Source organism: Paramisgurnus dabryanus, chromosome 12 (assembly GCF_030506205.2).
Source record: "Paramisgurnus dabryanus chromosome 12, PD_genome_1.1, whole genome shotgun sequence".
Classification (NCBI taxonomy): Eukaryota; Metazoa; Chordata; class Actinopteri; order Cypriniformes; family Cobitidae; genus Paramisgurnus; species Paramisgurnus dabryanus.
This window is the reverse complement of record NC_133348.1, coordinates 20,990,583-21,011,602: the sequence shown is the minus strand read 5'-3', so window position 1 is coordinate 21,011,602 and position 21,020 is coordinate 20,990,583. Positions and strand designations below refer to the sequence as shown.

The 21,020-nt window shown below is 38.1% G+C and overlaps 1 protein-coding gene across 1 annotated transcript in view; it reads left to right on the top strand.

Annotated features, from left to right (window-relative positions):
• Positions 1-21,020, top strand: part of scfd2 (sec1 family domain containing 2) — a 94,575-nt gene that overhangs the window by 1,153 nt on the left and 72,402 nt on the right. Inside the window, exons 2-3 of the mRNA XM_065257145.2 lie at positions 163-331; positions 16,439-16,566. Coding sequence (XP_065113217.1) covers positions 163-331; positions 16,439-16,566 — 297 coding nt within the window. The remainder of the gene's footprint in view (positions 1-162; positions 332-16,438; positions 16,567-21,020) is intronic.

Below are 21,020 nucleotides of genomic sequence, written 5' to 3'. Positions count from 1 at the left end.
ATTCCCATTATAGCAATTCCTAAATAAATTCATTAGAGTTTCTGAGATGGTTTCTATTGGTTTACCAGCAGGGTTATATGTCACATCATGGAATAAAAGACCCAACTTGCCAACCCAGTGAAACCTCAAACTAATCCTTTAACTTTATATCCCAACCTATAGGGGCCGTTGGACACCATGGTGACAATCTAGTAGAGAAAATCCTTTCGGTGTTGCCACAGTTGCCTGGTCATGTGACTGACATTCAGGTGGACATGCTTGAGCTCACACACTTGAAGCAAATTGACGATACACAGGGGATCCTGGCACCTGGCTGCTTGGCACAGAACCAGTAAGAGCATTCACAATAGTCCTTTTCACACAGATATTACGGAAAATGCTTCTTTTTTGGTACATTCACACTACCAGTGATTTTAAGAAATCTGTGCGTGCTTTCACATACATAAAAATCCTGAAAAGACACGTGAGACATTTAAAGTCCTACACTTGGTAGGTTTTGTCATAGCGTCTGAAGTTTGCTAATTATCTTTAATTTCTCTCTCGAGATACCACGCGTGCATTTTAGTTTATGACAAGACCACAAGGAGGGCATGATTCGCTGTTCTGTCATGCTGGTGAATAATCTCAGCTTCAGTGCGGATAGTGATGAGATCCCTGATCTCTGCTTCAGTCCATTTTGCCGACATTTCTCGTCGTAAATGTTGATCTGCGTTACATCCCTGTGTCAAAGAGCTAACAATAACTTCTCGTTGCAATGACAGGCATGTCCTCACTACGGCACGCCCCTTACGGCATTGTTTCTGCGTCTTGCACACAATGCTTTCCGTGTATGTTACTCCAATGTTACTACTAGGTCATCCTTTCCAGGAGCGATCCCAGAACATTTATGGGACTTGTTTGTGTTCACACAAAAGCCTGTCTGGAAGCGCAGTGTGAATGAGTTTAATGATATATATGATTCATTTGGCCAAGAGGAAGTATAAGTGTTTCAACAACCTGCCAGTGATTACTTGAGTGTCAGTTGTTTATGCTATATAAAGTATCATCAAGAATTCTGCACACAGTAATCAGAAAGTTTGAGTTACCAAGGTCCTTTGTAAGGAGGCCAGTGCATGCAGATGCTTTTGGAAAATACCCCAGCTATTACTTGTATTGGGAAGGACCAAAATCTCGTTTTTGTCAAACTTACGTATTAGTAATGCTTTGAATGACTAAAAAGTAACTGAATTGGTATCATAAAGTGTCATTAACTCAATCTGGATTAAAACTTAATTTTTCAAGTTTTTTTTCTGAAAATATCCTTAAAGCCAATAGTAAAGCACCAGCCAATTATTTGACAATATTGACAGGCAGGCCTTTTTTCTTACAGCCCCCATAAGAAGTTCTGTCATTTTTTTAAATTCATTTTTCAGTAAGTATCTCGTCTATAAGTAAAACATTCTCTGGCACAATCAATGTTTACGCAGTCGGGGAAAATTAAAACCTTCAATTAAAAAAGTTTCACAAAAAAGTTATTTAACATGATTAAATGTTAGTGCTGGAAAGGCTGTAGTTTAATATTTACTCATTTGGGCTGTGTTTCCTGATAACGATTGAACTTAAAAGCACTTCTACGAGCTGCCTAACGTTTAACGTTCGTTATTCTTTCATGTGTGTCTTCCAAAAGCGCACCTAAATACGCATGCAGTGCTACTTGTGAGTCATTAAAATGTCACCTAGAATGACTGGTAATTGTAGCAGACGCTTGTTTTTTTTAAATGTTTAACCTAATGATCTTCAACCCATGTCCGCATAATGTTGTTGTTAAAGGGGCCATGGCATGAAAATCTGACTTTTTCCATGTTTAAGTGCTAAAATTGGGTTCCCAGTGTTTCTATCTACCTAGAAAATGTGAAAAAGATCAACCCAGGAACTTAGTTTTGGTAAACCATTCTCTGCAAGCACGTGAAAAATTAGGTCATTGAAATTTGGCTCTCCTTATGATGTCATGATCTTATTATAATAATAATACCACCCCTTAATCTGCACTATCCAACCACAGCACTGCCATTTAGTACAGAGAGACAGAGAAAATAATTCACAGCACAATTGAGTTTCAATTGCAACAAACCACCATCATTGTGATCAGTGTTTGAATTTCATCAGCTCATTTGCATTTTAAAGGACACACACAAAACGCCAAATTTTTGCTCTGACCTACAAAGTATACATTTTAACTTTATAATTTATTATCTATATGGTATTTTGAGCTAAAACTTCACACATGTACTCTGGGGACCCAAAGATTTATTTTACATCTTAAAAAGTCTTGTGTTATTGCCTCTTTAATAATATTGTTTAATGACTAATTCAATGTTTTAATAATTTGTGCCATGTGATATAATCTTTTCCATTTTAGTTAGGACTCTTTCCATAATTGTGCAATGCCTTTTGCGGTTTATATTATTAGTTTATATTATAATTTTTAAAGTAGGTTTAATGTAGGAACTGAAGAGTCTATCAGCGTCTTGAAGTGCAAACCGCATAACCTAAGGTTTCTCCAGTCGGGAATGTCCCTACTGTAGTTTGGTTTGGATCAGAAACTTCAGTGCTGGTAAATGAGGGATGAGAAAACCTTTTTTTTTAAAGCCTGTCTGCTCACAGGAGGAAAGATCTGAAGAAGCCTTGGTTACACACATGTTAAAAACAGGAACAATGCCCAGATGAGTATTTTTAATGGAGGACCACCATTGCATTAGTCATCATAAATGTGTGTATTTGTATTTAAACACCAGAATTGTTTTCATTTTTTTTTTTTTTGTGCTAGAGTTTTGCCGATTTTATGTCCTGTGAGCCAGGATGTGGTAATGAGTGACCCGAGTTTCTGCTGTTCTGTGTGAACTTCAGTTATTTAAAATGCATTTACGAAGCTCATTCACTGTCTGCATAGAAAATAATGGTTTTCTTAAATGAGCCTATAGTAAGTGCAATTGTGTGCTATTTTTTTCAATATATTTCATGCAGTTGAACTCTGTTGCGAGTAAAAACATTAAAGTGCACCTATTTGATTGCAAAAAGCAATGTTAATTTGTGTATTTGGTAAAATACAATGTGTTCGCCTGGTTTATGGTTTAAAAACACATTATTTTCCACATACCGTACATCTTTGTAGCCCCAGATTTTTTCTGTCTTCTTGAAAGGCACAGATTTTGCACAAAACTGTCCCTGATTGGCCAGCTAATCCGTACGTTGTGATTGGCCTGAATACCTTTGACATCAGCCGGAAATGTGACGCTCCTTACCATGTTTGAAAGATTCAGTCACAATGCAAGGCTAAAAGGAGTTAACTTACAGAGTCCGAAGCTAGAGGAATTATGATAATGTCGGTCTTGTCTACATCACCAATCCCAGGAAGGAAACTGTTGCCTACAATCCGTGTGTTTGTTTCAGTCCAAGAAAAGAGATTTACGTTGGAGAAGATAACTCGTGTCATTGTTTACTTTGGGGTTTGTACCTTTTGCATACCTTTAACATGCTACATACGTACTAATACACACTTACACACCAAAGGAAATGTAAAATTGTGAATCGGACCATAGGTGCTCTTTAACTGATCTTAGTGGTAACAAATTCTCTTAATATTAGGCTGTTTTTGAGATTTGTAGTTTTTTTTAAGTTGTGTAAGTGACAGCATCAAACCTACTTTTACCCCAGCTGCAAGTCAAATGCTATTGACATGAAAAGCCAAATGTTACTTATAACCCATTAGGTCTAAACCACATGTTAGACTTGTGGGTTTGCTGAAGAAGGAGCTTGTTTCATGTGTCTGTTTCTTTTCCAGATCCCATCAGACAGGGATTTAGATTCAGATGCAGAAAGGTTCAGTTCGTGAGCAATGCAAATTGATACCGGGAAACCTCATATAATATTTCATAGAGCACCAGCTGCCTGGTTGATGATATTTGCCTTGTGGGTTCCTATGGATACCAGCGATCCATAGTGTCAAGGCACCAACGTCACACTCTGATCAATAGCTGCCATATTGTGGTTGTTTGTCATTTTGGCAGTCTCAATCCTATTGATCAATCACTCTTGTTGGACAGCTCTGAAGACGTTGCTTTACACATACGCAAACACACATGTAAACGAAACCACAAAACCTGAAATCTAGGACCACATCCCTTCATCGTCATTAGTTGGTTACAGTAGCACCGCGGTGCTGAGTACAAACACACTGTCAAGGCCTCCATGTGAATATACAAGAGATCACTGTTAGCCAGATGCTGTTACTGAACAAGACAACCCTCCATTTGTGGAGCTGTTTGTTATTGGATGCCATGTAGTTTTGGATATTTAGTGAAGTTGCCTGTAATGTAATTTTTTCCTAAATTAAATTGCATAAATGTGACCCTGCCTGTGAAATCCAGGCTATAGTCTCATAATCTACACTGTAAAAACTGTTACTTAGATCTAACTCAATAAAATTAAAACTAATTTTTGTAAGTTCAGTGAACTAACTGATATTTTGAGTATAGACAACTTAATAATATGTATTAATATGGATTTTAATGAATGCAAAAATATTAAGTAGCATTTTAAGAGAAAGCTAATAAAGTCTTCTAACTAAAGTCACCAGTCTTCTGAACAATGGTAACTACAAAATTCAAAGAAGAAACAGAAACTCTTCCATATCTCGAAGACAAATGAACATTAAACACTAACAAGTCTTTCTTTTTAGTTAAAAACAAATAAAATAGTTTAAATTTAAATTATACTCTCCAAATGCAGTCCCACTCAAAGCATGCTGGGAACTAAGAGTCCACTGCAGTTAGTTATGTTTAATAATAAAATCACGTTGTTTCAACACAAAATTATTAAGGTAATTACCTTCTTACAAATTTAAGTGGATTTTACATGATAAAATGAAGTTTAATTTACTCAATGATGTGTTCATTTAGAATTACTCAAATTATTCAAATTATTCTGTTTTTTCTCATATTTTGATTTAAAAAATAAGAATACAAAAATTTTAACACACGCTGCGTCCGAAAACTCAAGGCAGTGACGCGTTGAAATTTAAACAGAGAGCGCCTTTGTGATAACTAATCACATATTTAAAAACTACAATACTAATTTCTCGCTAGAAATGCAATTAAAATGTGTAAAAAGTGAAAATCTACCTTTATTTACACTAAATTGGTGGTCCAGTCGCGTCCTTGGCCGCCATTTTATTTTTTCGAACTCGACCGGGCTCGACCAATCACATTCTTAATGTACGTCCACGCATTGGTATCTCAGGAGACAGGAAGTAAACCAAACATTGAATTCGGACATGCCTTGATGCCTTCCTGCCTTGGAAAGCTGCCTCAGAAGGCAGCAATTTAGAGTTTTTGGACGCAGCCACAGTTTACTCATTTTATTTTTGTTAAATCTATTAAGGCAGATAAACACTTTTGAGATTAGGACCATCAAAGTTTGATTTCACTCATTGATTTTACATTCATTTCAATCTTTGACCTTCACAATTTTAAAGATATCAAGATTATATTCTCACACATTTTTTTATGTAGAACAGTGTTACTCAAACATTTTCAGCATGTGCCCCCCTGTGTACGGTGCATCCCTTCATGCCCCCCCCCCCAAAGAAAATTAATGTCGATTCAAAACTTTATAAAAAAAAAATACAATGTAGTTCTGTAGGTTAGTAGGTGTAGTCTTATTTTTCTGATGTTTAATTACACAGAATTTATGATAAATTAATGTATTTTATAAAATGTCATGAAACTGTCACCCCTCCGGCACCATCTCATGGTTCCTCGTTTGAGAACCACTGATGTAGAATGATATTATGTAGAAAACAATAAATCACTGAAAATGGTTTTCATAGACAGGGTCACAAATATAATGGTTAATAGGGTTTGCATGTGACATTTTAATTGCGTTGATAATTTATTAGCATGATTATCACATTTATGTTTTTCAGAAGTGTTTTGCATTTCTTTTGCAGTGTGATATGAGATGTTGTCTTGTAATGTTGTTTTCAATGATCTGTTAGTACTTGTGTAGGCGTGTGCACTAATTACCCCAGTATGTGCTCATTCTGTCATTCTGTCATGATGTGCTATGCACATTAACTGAATAATGAATGTTTGTCCGTGACTGAATGTATTTTTATGTTTTGCTTGTATCTACCGGTTGTTCTGTATTTCTCCTCCCTTCTGTTTCTCATTTGGTTTCTGGGTAAAGTATTTATTTTATAATAAATACTTTCTTCATTTACACTTTTGTTTCTTCTTATTCAAGCAGAGATTTTTCTCAGCTGGTGCTCCAGGACTCGCTGGAGGAGTACCGGTCCAGTTCCACACAGTCGAATCCGTTCAATTTGAGCGTGTGGGTTTTTAACTTGAGCTCAGCAGGGAAGTCACTTACAAGACCTTCGGTTTGTTTAGAAGAGTCTAGACGGACTCCGGGCAAATATCGAAGCTTTTGATGCATTTTGACAGGGCCCAGCTGAACCTCAAGACAAGAACTCAATTCCCCAGACTCATAATGTGTTTAAAAGTCTCTGGAGGCATGTGTTGCATAACGTCAACTGAGTCATTCATTTCAGGCCAAGTTTAGTTATCCCAATATATCGGGTCAAAGTACAGACCTAAATGACAGATGATTTTATCCAAAGCGACTTGCATTGCTTTCTCGGGTTTAAACCTATGACCTTGGTGTTGCTAGCACTGTGCTCAACCAGGTGAGCTACTGTATAGGTAAACAGATATTTTTTGTCATTTTAATTTCTTTACTGATATTTGTACATTTTTTGAATTAAATATCACAGGCGTCTGCATGTGCAAAGCTTGGTTGGTTCTGGGCTTGTTGAGTGTTCTGGGTGGTTGCTTGCTTGCTAAAGTCAATAGTGCATACCACCAAGTGTCCTTAATATTATAGATTATTATATATATGTATATGTATATGTATATGTATATATATATATATATATATATGGTATACTTAATGTATGTCTACAGAATTATTTTTGCATGCTTTTTTGCCCTCTACACTAAAATCAGTAATTACACACCTCTCTTCATCAAGGCACACAATTTGCGGTATCATTCATATCTATAGCACAAGCAGGGTTTGAACCTAAATGTGTACATGCTAATGTCTTTTGTGGCCCCACCCAGCGGTGGTGCTGATATTGGCGTCGTTCCCTTCAGCTCAGGTGAATTTGATTGGCTACACTGTGTTGTTCAAGCCCAGCTATAGCTATAGGCTCTGTAAAATATTTATGAAAGGTTTTATTTTAGGATGGTAATAGTGGGTTGTCTGACTAATTTTGCCCTCTTTATTGTATGGTGTTTCCTTTTGTAATTGTAGGATCTCTTTCAAGGTCTCTGGATTTAGTGTTGGTACGGGTGGTCGGTCCATGCGCCGTCTCGAGCGCGACCAGCGCGGGCCGCTGATAGGAGACTTCCTCTTTTCCGACTGTGAGAACCCTGGGTTTTAATAACAGTCTGGTAGTACACTGTGCCTATTCAGGTCTGACTAGATCTCTGTTTTGAGTGTGGTTGTGGGTGAAATGTGAGTGTCTTTGTAATGGAGGCCATGTCTGTTGATGTTTTGGTGGGTTAGGTTCATGAGGACTTGAGAATTTATGTTTCCTTGAAATGGTGGCATGCACGGTCTCTGGTGGTATGGATTGTGCTGTGTCTGAAGTTTTGGTTATAGTTTCATGCTCTGCTGCCTGTAGGACTGCTGTACCCCACCATAGCCAATGTAAGATGTTAATGTAGTATAGTAGATTGTAGCAAAAAGTGCAATAAGAAACACAAAATTAACACAGATAATGCAGATTAAATGCAAATTCATGGCAATTTCAAATAATGCTGATTCGTAAATAGACTCCTTGTGAAGAAATAGTCCTACCATTTGAGCAACCCATCTTATTTCTTTTAAAGACGATGAGCAAACAGTAAGATGCATGAGCTTTATGACATATTTGTATTTAGACAACCAATTAAAAACTAGTGCAGATGGTATACCAGAATGCGTCCTATATGACAGGTTTATTTTAGGATGATAACCAACTTGCCTGCAAAATAGGTTGAGCTAGGCCAGTCATACACTTGCAATCAATAGTACTGTATAAAATTACAACACACAATATATTGACTTTCTATTTTGATTTTATATCCATTTAATGCATTGCTTGTCTTCCACAATACGTTTATGTCCTCCATTTGCAATTAATTTCATTACTCAGTTTGTCACCTACTAATTTATTAAATTAATGAAAATCCTAAAAGCTCTAAAATAAACAAATGCTGTTGGGAGAAGACTTTGGTTTTGACTTACAGACTCATATAGTGCGTGTGTGTGGTCAGGTATGTTCCCGCCAGGCTGGTGTGTAATAGGTTGTTCTTGGCTGCTCTGTATAGTAGTGCTTTGATTTAGTTTGTGTGGGACACTTAAACTATGTCCTGGCACAGAGGGGTGTGCTTATGTGGCACACCCTCTACCCAAGAACCCTGTGTTTTACAACCCGTCTACCCAAGTGTGTGTCTTATACTCATGTTGTACTCGAGCCCCTTAGGAAGTTGGCATGAAGGTGGACGTGAGAGTGAATTAAGAAAGAGACCACACCCAATTGTGAGAAAACACTATTAACATTGAATGTACTAAGAAAAGTCTTATGTAGCACATACAAGCAAGAAGACAAATTAAAGAATGTGGAAGTTCAAAGTAGATACCAGTTTATGTGAAAAAATACTTTAAATGATGAGACAGATGCAGATTTCTCTTCTCATCTTTTCTCTTCATAATTCAGTCTTTTTCATTTGTAATGGAGCTGGAGAAATAAGTAGATTAAAATATGATTAAGACATGCAGTATTCATACATGCAGAAACTTTAAACCCCCAGTGGGCTGCATGTGGTGCAATAGCACTCTGATCCTGAACCTGTGAGTGTGCACCCATTCATTGTGTGTTAAAGGTTAGTGCCGCTTTCTGGGGTTTATCTCGCTCAGGGAGTCTCACATGAATAAAATGAGCCTCAGATGAGAGAGATTCATTATGTGGCTTTTGGAACCATGTGTAATAGTCACAGTATTTTCCCTTGATTTGTTGTTTTGTAGAATGATGCTTATCTTTATGGACTTAAATGATAGCTAATAAAAACTTATACTAAACTATTCAACAGACGTATCAACCTTATATTTGTGTTTTGTTGCATATGCATGCTGCAGTTGTAACGGCATATGTCCACAATGGCACTAAGGGGCTGATCACACCAAAAGCGTTTATGGCAGTTGCAGGCGCCTTGATATTCTATGGGCAGGGAGCGTTTGCGCGCTGTTTATGCGCTCCGAACGCCTTGCGGTTTTTGCCGCTAGCCGCAGCATGCGCTTTTGAAGGAGCACTGAGAGCGGAGAAGCGCCCGATGTCATTCGCGTCTTTTCATTGTCCAATCGAATGAGGGGAGAGGCGGGCCTTACGTTGTGGTGAGGGAAGTTTACAGTTGCTTTGAAGAACCGGAATCTACTCGCTCACTTTCTCCTGCGTGTTTGTGCACCTCTCATCTCCAAACAAGGTCAAAGCAAGCGCCATCTTTTTAAAGTTTCTGCTAATGTGACAGTTAACAGCAAAAGAGCGCTCACGCTTCATTATTTGAATTGACAAGACAGCTGACTCGCGTCGCACTGCTCTGTTTTTAAAAAGGCAGTGCATCGAGCCTTGCATTTCCAACCGTTTAAAGTGCATTTGGTGTGATTAGCCCCTAAGGCTGCATTAACACTTCAAGTCTTAATGCACAGATCCGATCTTTTTACCATATCTAATATTTTTTTGTCCTGCCTGTTTATCCATTCTTTAGACACACCTCATATCTGATGTCCGTGTTTACATTAAACTTCCGCCTTAGAATGCTGGCTTAACTTTACTGGGTATAGTGTTAGCTGTCTAACGTTAATATCATCATCACATATTTAAAGTAAAGGCCATTGTTAATCAATACCTTCGGCATCATCATCCACATTGTCTTTTCTGTCATCACGTCTTCCTCTGAAAAACTGTTGAAAACTTCAAGGCGTTGGCAGCTGGGTTTATCACCCAAAATTCCCTCCAGTTGCTCATAAAATGGGCAAGTTGTTCAGTCCTGAGTACTGCGGTTGTTGTGATCCTTAACTTCCTATTACTTGGCTTTAATGCTTTTTATTTTGCACTGGCATTGCAGCCAGGTGCCGCCACATGTAACTCCTCCTTACTTCAGGTGCGGAATGATGACGGTCAGCGCATTCCGTCGTGAAACACTGACGTCACATTTAAGCTGAATCGGATACAGTATGTGTGTTTAGACGCTGTTCAGATGTCTGGATATCAGATATGTATCCGATAAAAATCCACATTTGGAAGTGGCTCAGATCGGATAGGAAAAATCGTATCTCTGTACGTATTTTTGTGTTTACACACGTGCAGCAATATCCGATCTGTGTCAGATGTGAGCACTAAATCCGATTTTTTTGTGCAAGTGTAAATGTATCCTACAGAGTTTGTGATGTCCTTCTAGAGACTTACACAACAGTTGCAAACTAAGAAGCTGTTTTAGGAAGAGATCACACAGAGCCGACATAAAATACCTGTTAACTCAAAACACCTGCAAAAACACATAAAACACAAACCAAAATATCCAGCTGCAGAAATATCCAACGGCAGTTATCAATTAAATACAACAGTTACGTAATCGTCCTCCACGGATCCACAGTCTGGAAACGGCCTAATTTATAAAAGTACAGCTTTGTTTGCCGTGTCCCGTATTTCTGCAAATGATGCTTACATAATAGTCATCCTCCAATCTCTGGGAGACGGGTGACATTTGTCTTTGAAGTTATGTGGAAGGCTCTCTTTGGAGAGATGGAGATACATTTCATACATTAGTTGATACATTAGTCTTTCTGGAGCTATCTTTGCTCTTTTGATGTTGAATCTTAAAGATGCAGTCACTTGTTTTTTCTCATTGAAATAGTTTTACAACAGTACAAAACTTTTAAACTGTACAGTATTTTTAAGCATATACATAAGACCAGGGGTTCCCAAACTTTTCTTTTCGAAACCCACTTAAGTAGGTATTTTTCCTGCGACCCACCAACAATGGATTTAAAGGGGACATAATCCGTCACAATCTGACTTTTTTCATGTTTAAGTGCTATAATTGGGTCCCCAATGCTTTTATCAACCTAGAAAATGTGAAAAAGCTCAACCCAGTAACTTAAATTTAGTAAACCATTCTTTGCAAGTTTTTGGGAATATGAGTACGAGTACGAGTACTTGCATTTCAGTACTGGCCGATACCGAGTACTTAATAAAAAAAACATGATTTAAATTTACAGGTAACAGCTTTAGTCATACAATTTAACAAAAAAACAAAGGACTAGTTTTCCAGTTTGTTGTAAACTCTGCCTTTTTGGACAACACAAGAGGCATTAACCCCTTACACGCCGCTCAAACATAGACATTTCTCAGAGTGTGGTATCGATTCCAGGTATCGGGGGACTTTTAATGAGTACGAGTACTTTAGAAAATGTGGTATCGAGGCCGATACCAGTATCGGTATCGGTGTATCCCTATTTGCAAGCATATGACTGGTTATTGAAATTTGGCTCCCCTTTTGATGTCAGAAAGGGGATAATACCACCCCTTAATCTGCACTATCCAACCACTGCCATTTAGTGCATTTGCATTTAAAAGGACACACCCAAAAAACAACAAATTTTGGCTCACATCTACAAAGTGGCAATTTTAACATGCTATAATAAATTAACTATATGGTATTTTGAGGTAAAACTTCACATACACACTCTGGGGACACCAAAGATTTATTTTACATCTTAAAAAAGTCTTGTGAAATGTCCCCTTTAAATAGAAATATGATGAAACACATTTTCTGCTTTTATTTGTTTTCTGTGTCATTTTATTAACTAAATGTAATTTTAATTGCAATATCAAAATACCTTATGGTATATCATATCAAAATCATTGTCAGTGCTTGTCATTAGTTGGACAAAACTGTATTTTTTTGTGTCATTCACCTCTATAGCCAACCGACTTTGTGCGACCCACTTTACTCCACTATGTGACCCACAAGTGGTTCCCGACCTACAGTTTAAATAAAAACTTCATAAGACTAAAAATGTATTTTATTTATATTTATATGGGCCAGGCTGTTTTATTGAAGTAGTCACATTGAGATTTGCTTTTGCATGATGTTGCATGCGCAGCTCTAGGCCTCAGCAATGTACAAGATTACATCTTTAAAATATAAAACAGTGTAATATCTATGCCATGGATATCAATTAGTATTCGAAAAATAATGACTGTTAAAAAAGTCTTAGTCTTTTCCCAAACTCATGCCACTGGTTAAGTCGCAGTGTCAGTTTTAACAAATAAAATTTATGATTGTGTACTCAATCCTGTGAGCAAGAGTCCACGTGGGCTTGTTTGTTTCTATGAAGATAAATAACGGTTTTGGTTGCGTAGTGTCTTAATTTAGTTTGTTCATTTTTCACAATGTTATGTTACCGATCATGACGGGTATGGAAAATCCACACATCTCTCCCACAGAGCTTCTGGCAGGTCTCCGTCTATGTGTACACACCGGAAAACATACAAAGAACACTGTGCCATAAATTAGCGTAATTGGAGAATAACTGACCTGTTTTTTTTCTGAGATTTTCATAGCTGTATTTGTGAGTTGTCTGTTTTTCTGTTGTTCATAAACATGGACTTAATCACCACCCTATAAAACAGTCAGCCCATCACAATGATTTTGGCCACGTTGTAATAGCACATCTGCGTACAAGATCGGGACCATATTGTCTCAGATTTTGGTTTATTTAAAGTGTTACGTTCCGACACATCCGAATCCTGTTGTGTTGAGCAACAGCACCTAATTATTGCTCAAGAAATCACGTTTTGGAAACCGTTGTTTGTCTGTTCACCTACAAAGACAGATTTTAAGGCATTCAAGAGTACTTAGTCAGTTAAAGTAAGTCCATTCTTGACTGCAAAGTCATGTGTTTCCAGGAAACCCCCCCCTTCCACCACAAACACACACACACTGGACAGTACAAGGAGGTTTTGGGGGAAATGGGCATTGAATATCTTCATAGACCAACATTGCCCTCTATAGGTTAGAGTTTTAATGCTAACCATTCACACAAATACAAACTCTCTGAACCTCCTTGTCAGGACATCTAGCTCGGGGACACTGCAGGAGAGAAAAGGAGTGGGGGGCGGAGCAGAAAGAGGCGGGAGATTTTGGGGTAAATTGGAACCATGCTGCCCCTCCGATACATTCCAGACGGACCCCTCGTCTTCCTGGAATCCACGCCGAGTCGACATACACACACATGCACACAGAGAGGGTCCAGTCTTAACTCTGGCATGTAAACTACGCTGACTATGTGTGCATCTGTTTATGACATGCAAAAGCTGTTCAGCTCCATTTCACGGACACACTACCTTCGCGCAAACACGTTGCGTTCTTGACCGTGTTTTGAAGTTTTATGGATGCTTAAGGTTGTTGTGCAGTAAAGGTCTCTGAACCCCTGGGGTTTTTCGGCCCATTAAAAACATCTTTAGTTGTATACTGTACGTTAGTATGTGCTACCAGTCAATAGTTTTTTTGGGGGGGTTTTCAACATAACAGTAAGTCACTGAAAGTATAAAACAACATTAATGGAAATATGGGAGCTGGGAGTTTTTATTTATTTATCTTTTTTTTTTCAAAGTGGCCACTCTTTGCTTAGACTAGACAGTGTATGTTCTCGCACAAGCTTACTGAGGTGAATGCTCGGATGCTTTTTAAACACTTCCGATGTATGCTGGACACTATCACTCAAATTCTAGTTTTGTAAAGAAATTCATACATGACACAAATTGTATTTGTCTACAAAAGTATTAGAACAAAGGTTTTACAGGTAAACACAGATTTATTCTAGTGGGCTTTTGGCGGTCCATCTTAGTCTTTTGTTTAGTGTTACATGGTGCTTGATCAAGAAGAATGAGAATATGCAATAGGATAGGCATTCCTAGCTTTTACAAGCTGTTCCAAAAAGCAGAATGTTTTCAATTCTTTTGCAAGAAGTGTGACCAGCCCATCATGTGATTGTGTTTTTCCTCATTTTTTTGTGTAGTTTCTCTCATATCCACAGATGACCAAGTCGGTTCACGATCACGCGTCCATGCTCAGGCTTTTGTGATGTTTCTACACTCTTAATTCCTGACTCAAGTCAGTGCTTCAGAACAACCACGTTTATTAAGTGGGCTTTTGTCCTCAATATTCCTGTTCCCCGTATTTTTGTCTTGTTGTTGGAGCGATGGAGTCGGGCCTCTCTAGCACTGCCAAGACGCTGTCTGGAACACATTACAGCTGAGATGCAACACATGGCAACCGTTAGAAAGAGAACGGAGAGAGAGAGAGAGAGAGAGAGAGAGAGAGAGAGAGAGAGAAAGAAAAACAGAGCAGGTTTAACATTTGGTTTCAGTGTCAGTAAGACACCCCCACCCTCCGTCACTCGCCCTTGTTTGTCTCTCCTCTCTCTTACTTTTTGTGGTTTCTCATCTTTGTTTGGTGTCCTGCATCCTCGCTGTCTCCTGAATTCATCTTCTCTCATCGCATCTCTAGTATATTTGGTATTTATGTTATATACAGTAGGGAACATAGGTATGATCCCTCTTTAAAATGTAATGTAAACTACGATTTAATGAATATTTCAGATTCTGCTCTGTTTCTAGCTTTATAATCAGATAATCAAATATGTGAGATTTACCATGTTAACTTATGATTTTTCTTTTTGTCGTAATGTTTATACGACATGTCAGATCACTTTGCTACCATTGAATAGCGCAAGATGCTCTTTGAAACATTCCGAGATCATTCTGGGATAACAAGGATCATCATTTTGCTTATAAAGTTCATGGCAGTTCAAATGCGTGCTGTCATTAAAGCAAACATGATATGCCAAATACTAAGACATTTTGAAATGCATGTTCATTTAAACGTTTCGCTTAAATTGTTCAGTCATATTGAGTAAAACTTTGTAATGAAAAACAGAGGAATATTCCCATGCATAAACCCTAAAGTATTTCCTCTGCCTGCTCACCCCTCTGGAAGAAAGTCTAAAAATCTGTCACTCGTATCATAAAGAGTGTGACCGAAACGCACATGCACACAATTCACAACAGAGTTAATTAACAGCAGGAAGAGGAGGAGCCGGTGATGCGGAGCATAATGATGATGTATGATTAAGATGTCATAAGAGTCCATCAGTTAGATGAGAAATGCTTGCTGAATAATGATTGTAATCTTACTGAATGTAGATGAGATCTGTTCATTACTCATGGAAAAATAAGAGAATGCGTCTGATGAATAGTCAACAGAAGAAGGGAGAAAGACTAACATAAATAACAGGGCTGTAGTGTAGTCTGATGCTTAAAGATCTGGCAACCCAAATGTTGCAGGTTTGCAAACCTTCCAGGTTTCCAACCTTGCAAACATTGCATTGTGCCCTAGAACATTGGTTTTGGAAACTTGATATTACAATTACAAATAATAAATAAATGTGACCTGTGCTGGGAAAATGAGTCGGAATGTGCACCGTTAATTTTGAGCTAGAGGCAATAGAAAGTATAAATGTTGATTTTGGTCGAAATTGAGGTTTTCATGAAAATAAGTACATTGAGCTCTCATCTAGCGATCTCACTCCTCTAAATAGTCACTAAACATCTAAAATGATCTTTATTTGTACGTTTCTGTGAGTTGTACTGTCCTAAATGCTTAATCTAATACAAAGATGCGTGTCCATCCATATGCACTTGACATTTTGGTTTCGGTTTTAAAACATGTAAATGAGAATCGAGTGCAGACTTGCTTAAAATAACTATTAAGAGAGATAAAGTTAGGGACCTGATTGATTGTGGAAGGAGGACATCTTGCATCAAGTGATCTCGATATATACACATCTGCACAGAATTACAGTTTCGAAATGATCTGTTTTGTCAAGAATTCACCCAGGTAGGACCTATTATCTGTTATGTCTTAAGTTAATGTTTGGTTAACTATTGGGGAGTATGGATGCGTCGATTTTTGCTTTTGAACCCTCAAAAATCATCTCTTCAACTCTATCAACTTCAAGCAGGCGTAGCTCTGTCATTATTTTTGTTTGTCAGATTCCAACAAATCGTACATCATTTTAAAGTTTTTTTTTTAATAGAGAATGTCAAAATATAAATAACTCATTTTTGAAAATTTGCTCATTCAGATTCATTTTGCTGGCATGGGTCACAAATAACAAAATTAAATAAATTAATAAATGTAAATGTTTTATTTAATGAGTGTAGCATTTAAAAGTGTTATAAATATTGAAATGTGAAAGAGGCTGATTGTCAATTGCTTGTTTTTCACAGGTCTGCCACAGCACGGTTGCTATGGGAAACAATGCTGGTTGCTAAGCAGAAGGAGGCGGTGTTAGAGGTGAGGAGGCAACTTGTGGAGGCAGCCAGCAAAGAAAATCTGCCAATCAAAATGAGTATGGGTAAGACCACACCCTCTCCCAAATACACAAAAAACAAATAATAAATACAGTATACACTCATCTAAAGGATAATTAGGAACACCTGTTCAATTTCTCATTAATGCAATTATCTAATCAACCAATCACATGGCAGTTGCTTCAATGCATTTAGGGGTGTGGTCCTGGTCAAGACAATGTTCTGTCAGAATGGGAAAGAAAGGTGATTTAAGCAATTTTGAGCGTGGCATGGTTGTTGGTGCCAGACAGGCTGTTCTGAATATTTCACAATCCGCTCAGTTACTGGGATTTTCACGCACAACCATTTCTAGGGTTTACAAAGAATGGTGTGAAAAGGGAGAAACATCAAGTATGCGGCAGTCCTGTGAGCGAAAATGCCTTGTTGATGCTAGAGGTCAGAGGAGAATGGGCCGACTGACTTAAGCTGATAGAAGAGCAACTTTGACTGAAATAACCACTTGTTACAACCGAGGTATGCAGCCAAGCATTTGTGAAGCCACAACACGCACAACCTTGAGGCGGATTGGCTACAACAGCAGAAGACCCCACCGGGTACCACTCATCTCCACTACAAATAGGATAAAGAGGCTACAATTTGCACAAGCTCACCAAAATTGGACAGTTGAAGACTGGAAAAATGTTGCCTGGACTGATGAGTCTCGATTTCTGTTGAGACATTCAGATGGTAGAGTCAGTATTTGGTGTAAACAGAATGAGAACATGGATCCATCATGCCTTGTTACCACTGTGCAGGCTGGTGGTGGTGGTGTTATAGTGTGGGGGATGTTTTCTTGGCACACTTTAGGCCCCTTAGTGCCAATTGGGCATTGTTTAAATGCCGCGTCCTACCTGAGCATTGTTTCTGACCATGTCCATCCCTTTTCGACCACCATGTACCCATCCTCAGATGGCTACTTCCAGCAGGATAATGCACTATGTCACAAAGCTCAAATCATTTCAAATTGGTTTCTTGAACATGACAATGAGTTCACTGTACTAAAATGGCCCCCACAGTCACCAGATCTCAACCCAATAGAGCATCTTTGGGATGTGGTGGAATGGGAGCTTCGTGCCCTGGATGTGCATCCCACATCTCCATCAACTACAAGATGCTATCCTATCAATATGGGCCAACATTTCTAAAGAATGCTTCCAGCACCTTGTTGAATCAATGCCACGTAGAATTAAGACACTTCTGAAGACGAAAGGGGGTCAAACACAGTATTAGTATGTTCCTAATAATCCATTAGGTGAGTGTACAATGTAGCATTAATGTAGCTTCTTTAAATATGCACTGAAGTTCCTTGAAATACAATGCATTGACATAATTTCCACTAAAACAGGATGTTAGGAAGGAACCTTAGGCTCTGAAAAAATATGGACTTAAAGGGGCGGTGAATTTGTCGATTTTATTGTTTTATACTGTTGTCTGAGGTCTACTTATGATGTTTGCGTGTTTTTTACATTCAAAAACATCAAAAACAATAAGTAATAGGCTATTTTGTAACATGGATTAGTGGCTCTCTGGAGAAAAGCTTTGTTTGAAGGGGCGGGCCGCATTGAAGACATGGACGTAAACACCCACTGCTATGATTGGACGGCTTCATTCCCCGTCATTACATGTGGGGAAATGTTATAAAAACATTAATGTGTGAAAATAGCAGCCGACCACATATATGTTTGAGCCACAAAAGATTCTGGGTGCTAAAGATGATAAACATAAATGACAATACGTATAGTAAAGTAGAAACAAAACTTTAAACTCGACATGACTAAAGTACCGTAAACAACACAGTAAGCGCGCATCAGATTATAAACTGCGGCTGATAAGCTCTTATCAATAACTTTGTATATTAGTATTGTGCTTGTGAGGTTGCTCTTAGATACACGTAACGTTACATACCACAGTTATATGATAAAAAAGCTTTGTTGAGTGTTTGACCGTTCAAATGCAACTTGCCTTAATTACCGTATACAACACAGTAAGCGGGCATCATAATCTAAATTGCGTCTGATAAGTCCTTCCTTATGACTAACTTTGCATATTTCTACTGTTAAATTACAATCGTATTGTTAAGCGTTGCACCTTTATTAATCGTTTAATGTTTTTAGTAAATTAAAACAGTCAAACATACGTGTTTAGACACGGATGTTACAACAGGACAAATCAAGCGATCTCTTCTAACAAAGCAATAGTGAAACGCAGTAACTTAAATAAAGTAAAATGTCTTACTTGCTGTGTCATTTTCGTTAGATCCAATATTAGTGGTGTTTTTAATCACAGTCTCTCTGCAAATCCTGCATCGACTTGCTTCTTTACAAGTGAATCCGCACAGTACACATGGTAATCAAACACTCCCCACGCGAGCTGGAACTCTTCAAAAACAACCTTTATCCACGCATTCCTAATGTTATTTTCCGAGCCTCCGAATTAAAGTATTCAGCTTCTGTGTTGTTCCCACGCGGTTCTTCCACAACCCAAGACTTCGTTACCATGGTTACCAGATCACTGCGTCAAAATAGAAGTCTATCAGAAAAAATTTATTTAAAAGTCATTTTGGTTACATTTGGCAATCTTTAAAGACATGTTTACTGATTGTTGAGACACACGTGTGTCACGCGAAGCTGTGGGCGGGGCTACAAAAGTGGCCGTTGTATTTGGCTATGGGGAGGTGCTTCAATTCTACTTTGACGTCATATTTCTCCGAATTCCACACTTGGTTGTAAAACTGGCTTGGTGCCAATAACTGTTATATTTCAGTAGCACGGACGTTTTCAGTTCTGAAACTTGCAGGATGTTCATTTAACTATGATGACCTCTTATATAACAAAGTATCAAGTTAAAATTGAGTATTTGATTCACCGCTCCTTTAAGGTCCGTGACGTCACACATAAGTTAGTAAAGAGCTTTTTTAAAGCCAATAGTTGTAGGAGCTTGCCGTTGCCATTTTGGCCGTGCTTTAACGTGCATCACTAGCAGATAACCGGAAATGGGTAAAGAGGCGGGGACACACCCGCCTAGCTCGACTTTAGTGACAGCAGTGCCAGTTCACCCGTCACTCAAGTGGCCATGCGCTTAATTATGCAGAACTTTAAGGAGTAATATAATTGAAATGGCTGAGTTACAAAAAATTCACCCCCTCACAGTTGTCATGAAGGGCAAACTTAGTTATATATACCAAAACACTTTTTGTTCCAGGCTGTAAACTTATTAATTTTTGCTGTAAAGTTGGGCATTTTAACATGGGGGTTTATAGGAACTTACTCCCTTTTGAAGCCAATCTGTAGCAGCCCATCGATGAATTGCAGTTTAAGTCACTTCTGTATTGGCTTCATCGAAAGGTTGCCTCTTGGGTGGAACATATTAAGTGTCCCCCACCCCCTATTTAAAGAGCCAATGGATTTTAGTTCACCTCACAGTCTGTAATTTTTATGAAAAGCTGAAGTGCACAATGATGTCAGACAAATAGTTGACTCAAACTTATGGAAGTGAGACACTATGTTTTAAACGCTTCTATCTTATAAATGTGAATTTTATCAGTGTGTTATAGACATCCAGTAAGGCTAACATATAAATACTACATGCTAAAAAACAAAAAAGGGAGATTTAACACTGTATGTGTGTTGCTTGCAAATACTATAGTATACTTGTGTAACAGCACAAGACAAAGGTAAATCACTTCCCTTTTAAGATTTCAGATCAATGGCATGACAGACTGTGAATGAGATAGTGGGGTTGAATGTTAAAGACTGAGCAAAAAAGAAAAGATGATGAAAAGTCAGATGTAAAGCAGGATTATTAGTCCCACAGCACCCCCTACAGACAGCAAGCAGCACTACAGATGGACAGAATAACTATGTGGCCCCTGAGGAAATTTGAACCACATGTGGGATCACACATATGTTCCAAAAGGTGATTTGACATTCATAAGCAATAGAGTCTCAAATGCAGGGTAAAAATACTCACCGACATGTTTGAAGTTCAACAACCGCATTAACACACATACTATAACAATAATCAGTGGGAAACCAATAGGGGCGGTTTCCTGGACAGGGCTTATCCTAGTCCCAGACTAAAATGCACGTTTGAGCTGCCTTAATGTAAAAACATCTTGCACTGATATATTTGGACATAAATCAATGCTTTAAATCAGTTTTGTCTCAAGATGCACACCACCAGTATTGTTTTTCTAAGGTATGTTTGTAAAAATATCGTACTTAAATATCCTAATATAACTAAGGCTTTTTTCTGGATTAATCTAAACCCTGTCTGGGAAACTGCGTTTAGAGGTACAAAATTTGTAGCATTTTTTTATTTTACAGTTTTTCCGTACTTTTAGACATTCAATTGCATTAGCAGCTAACTGACTCACACCCTCATTGCAGGACATCTGCATTGGACATTTATGCTCTTACGTATTCAAATCAAACTGTCAGAATCTATAAATGACTGCATT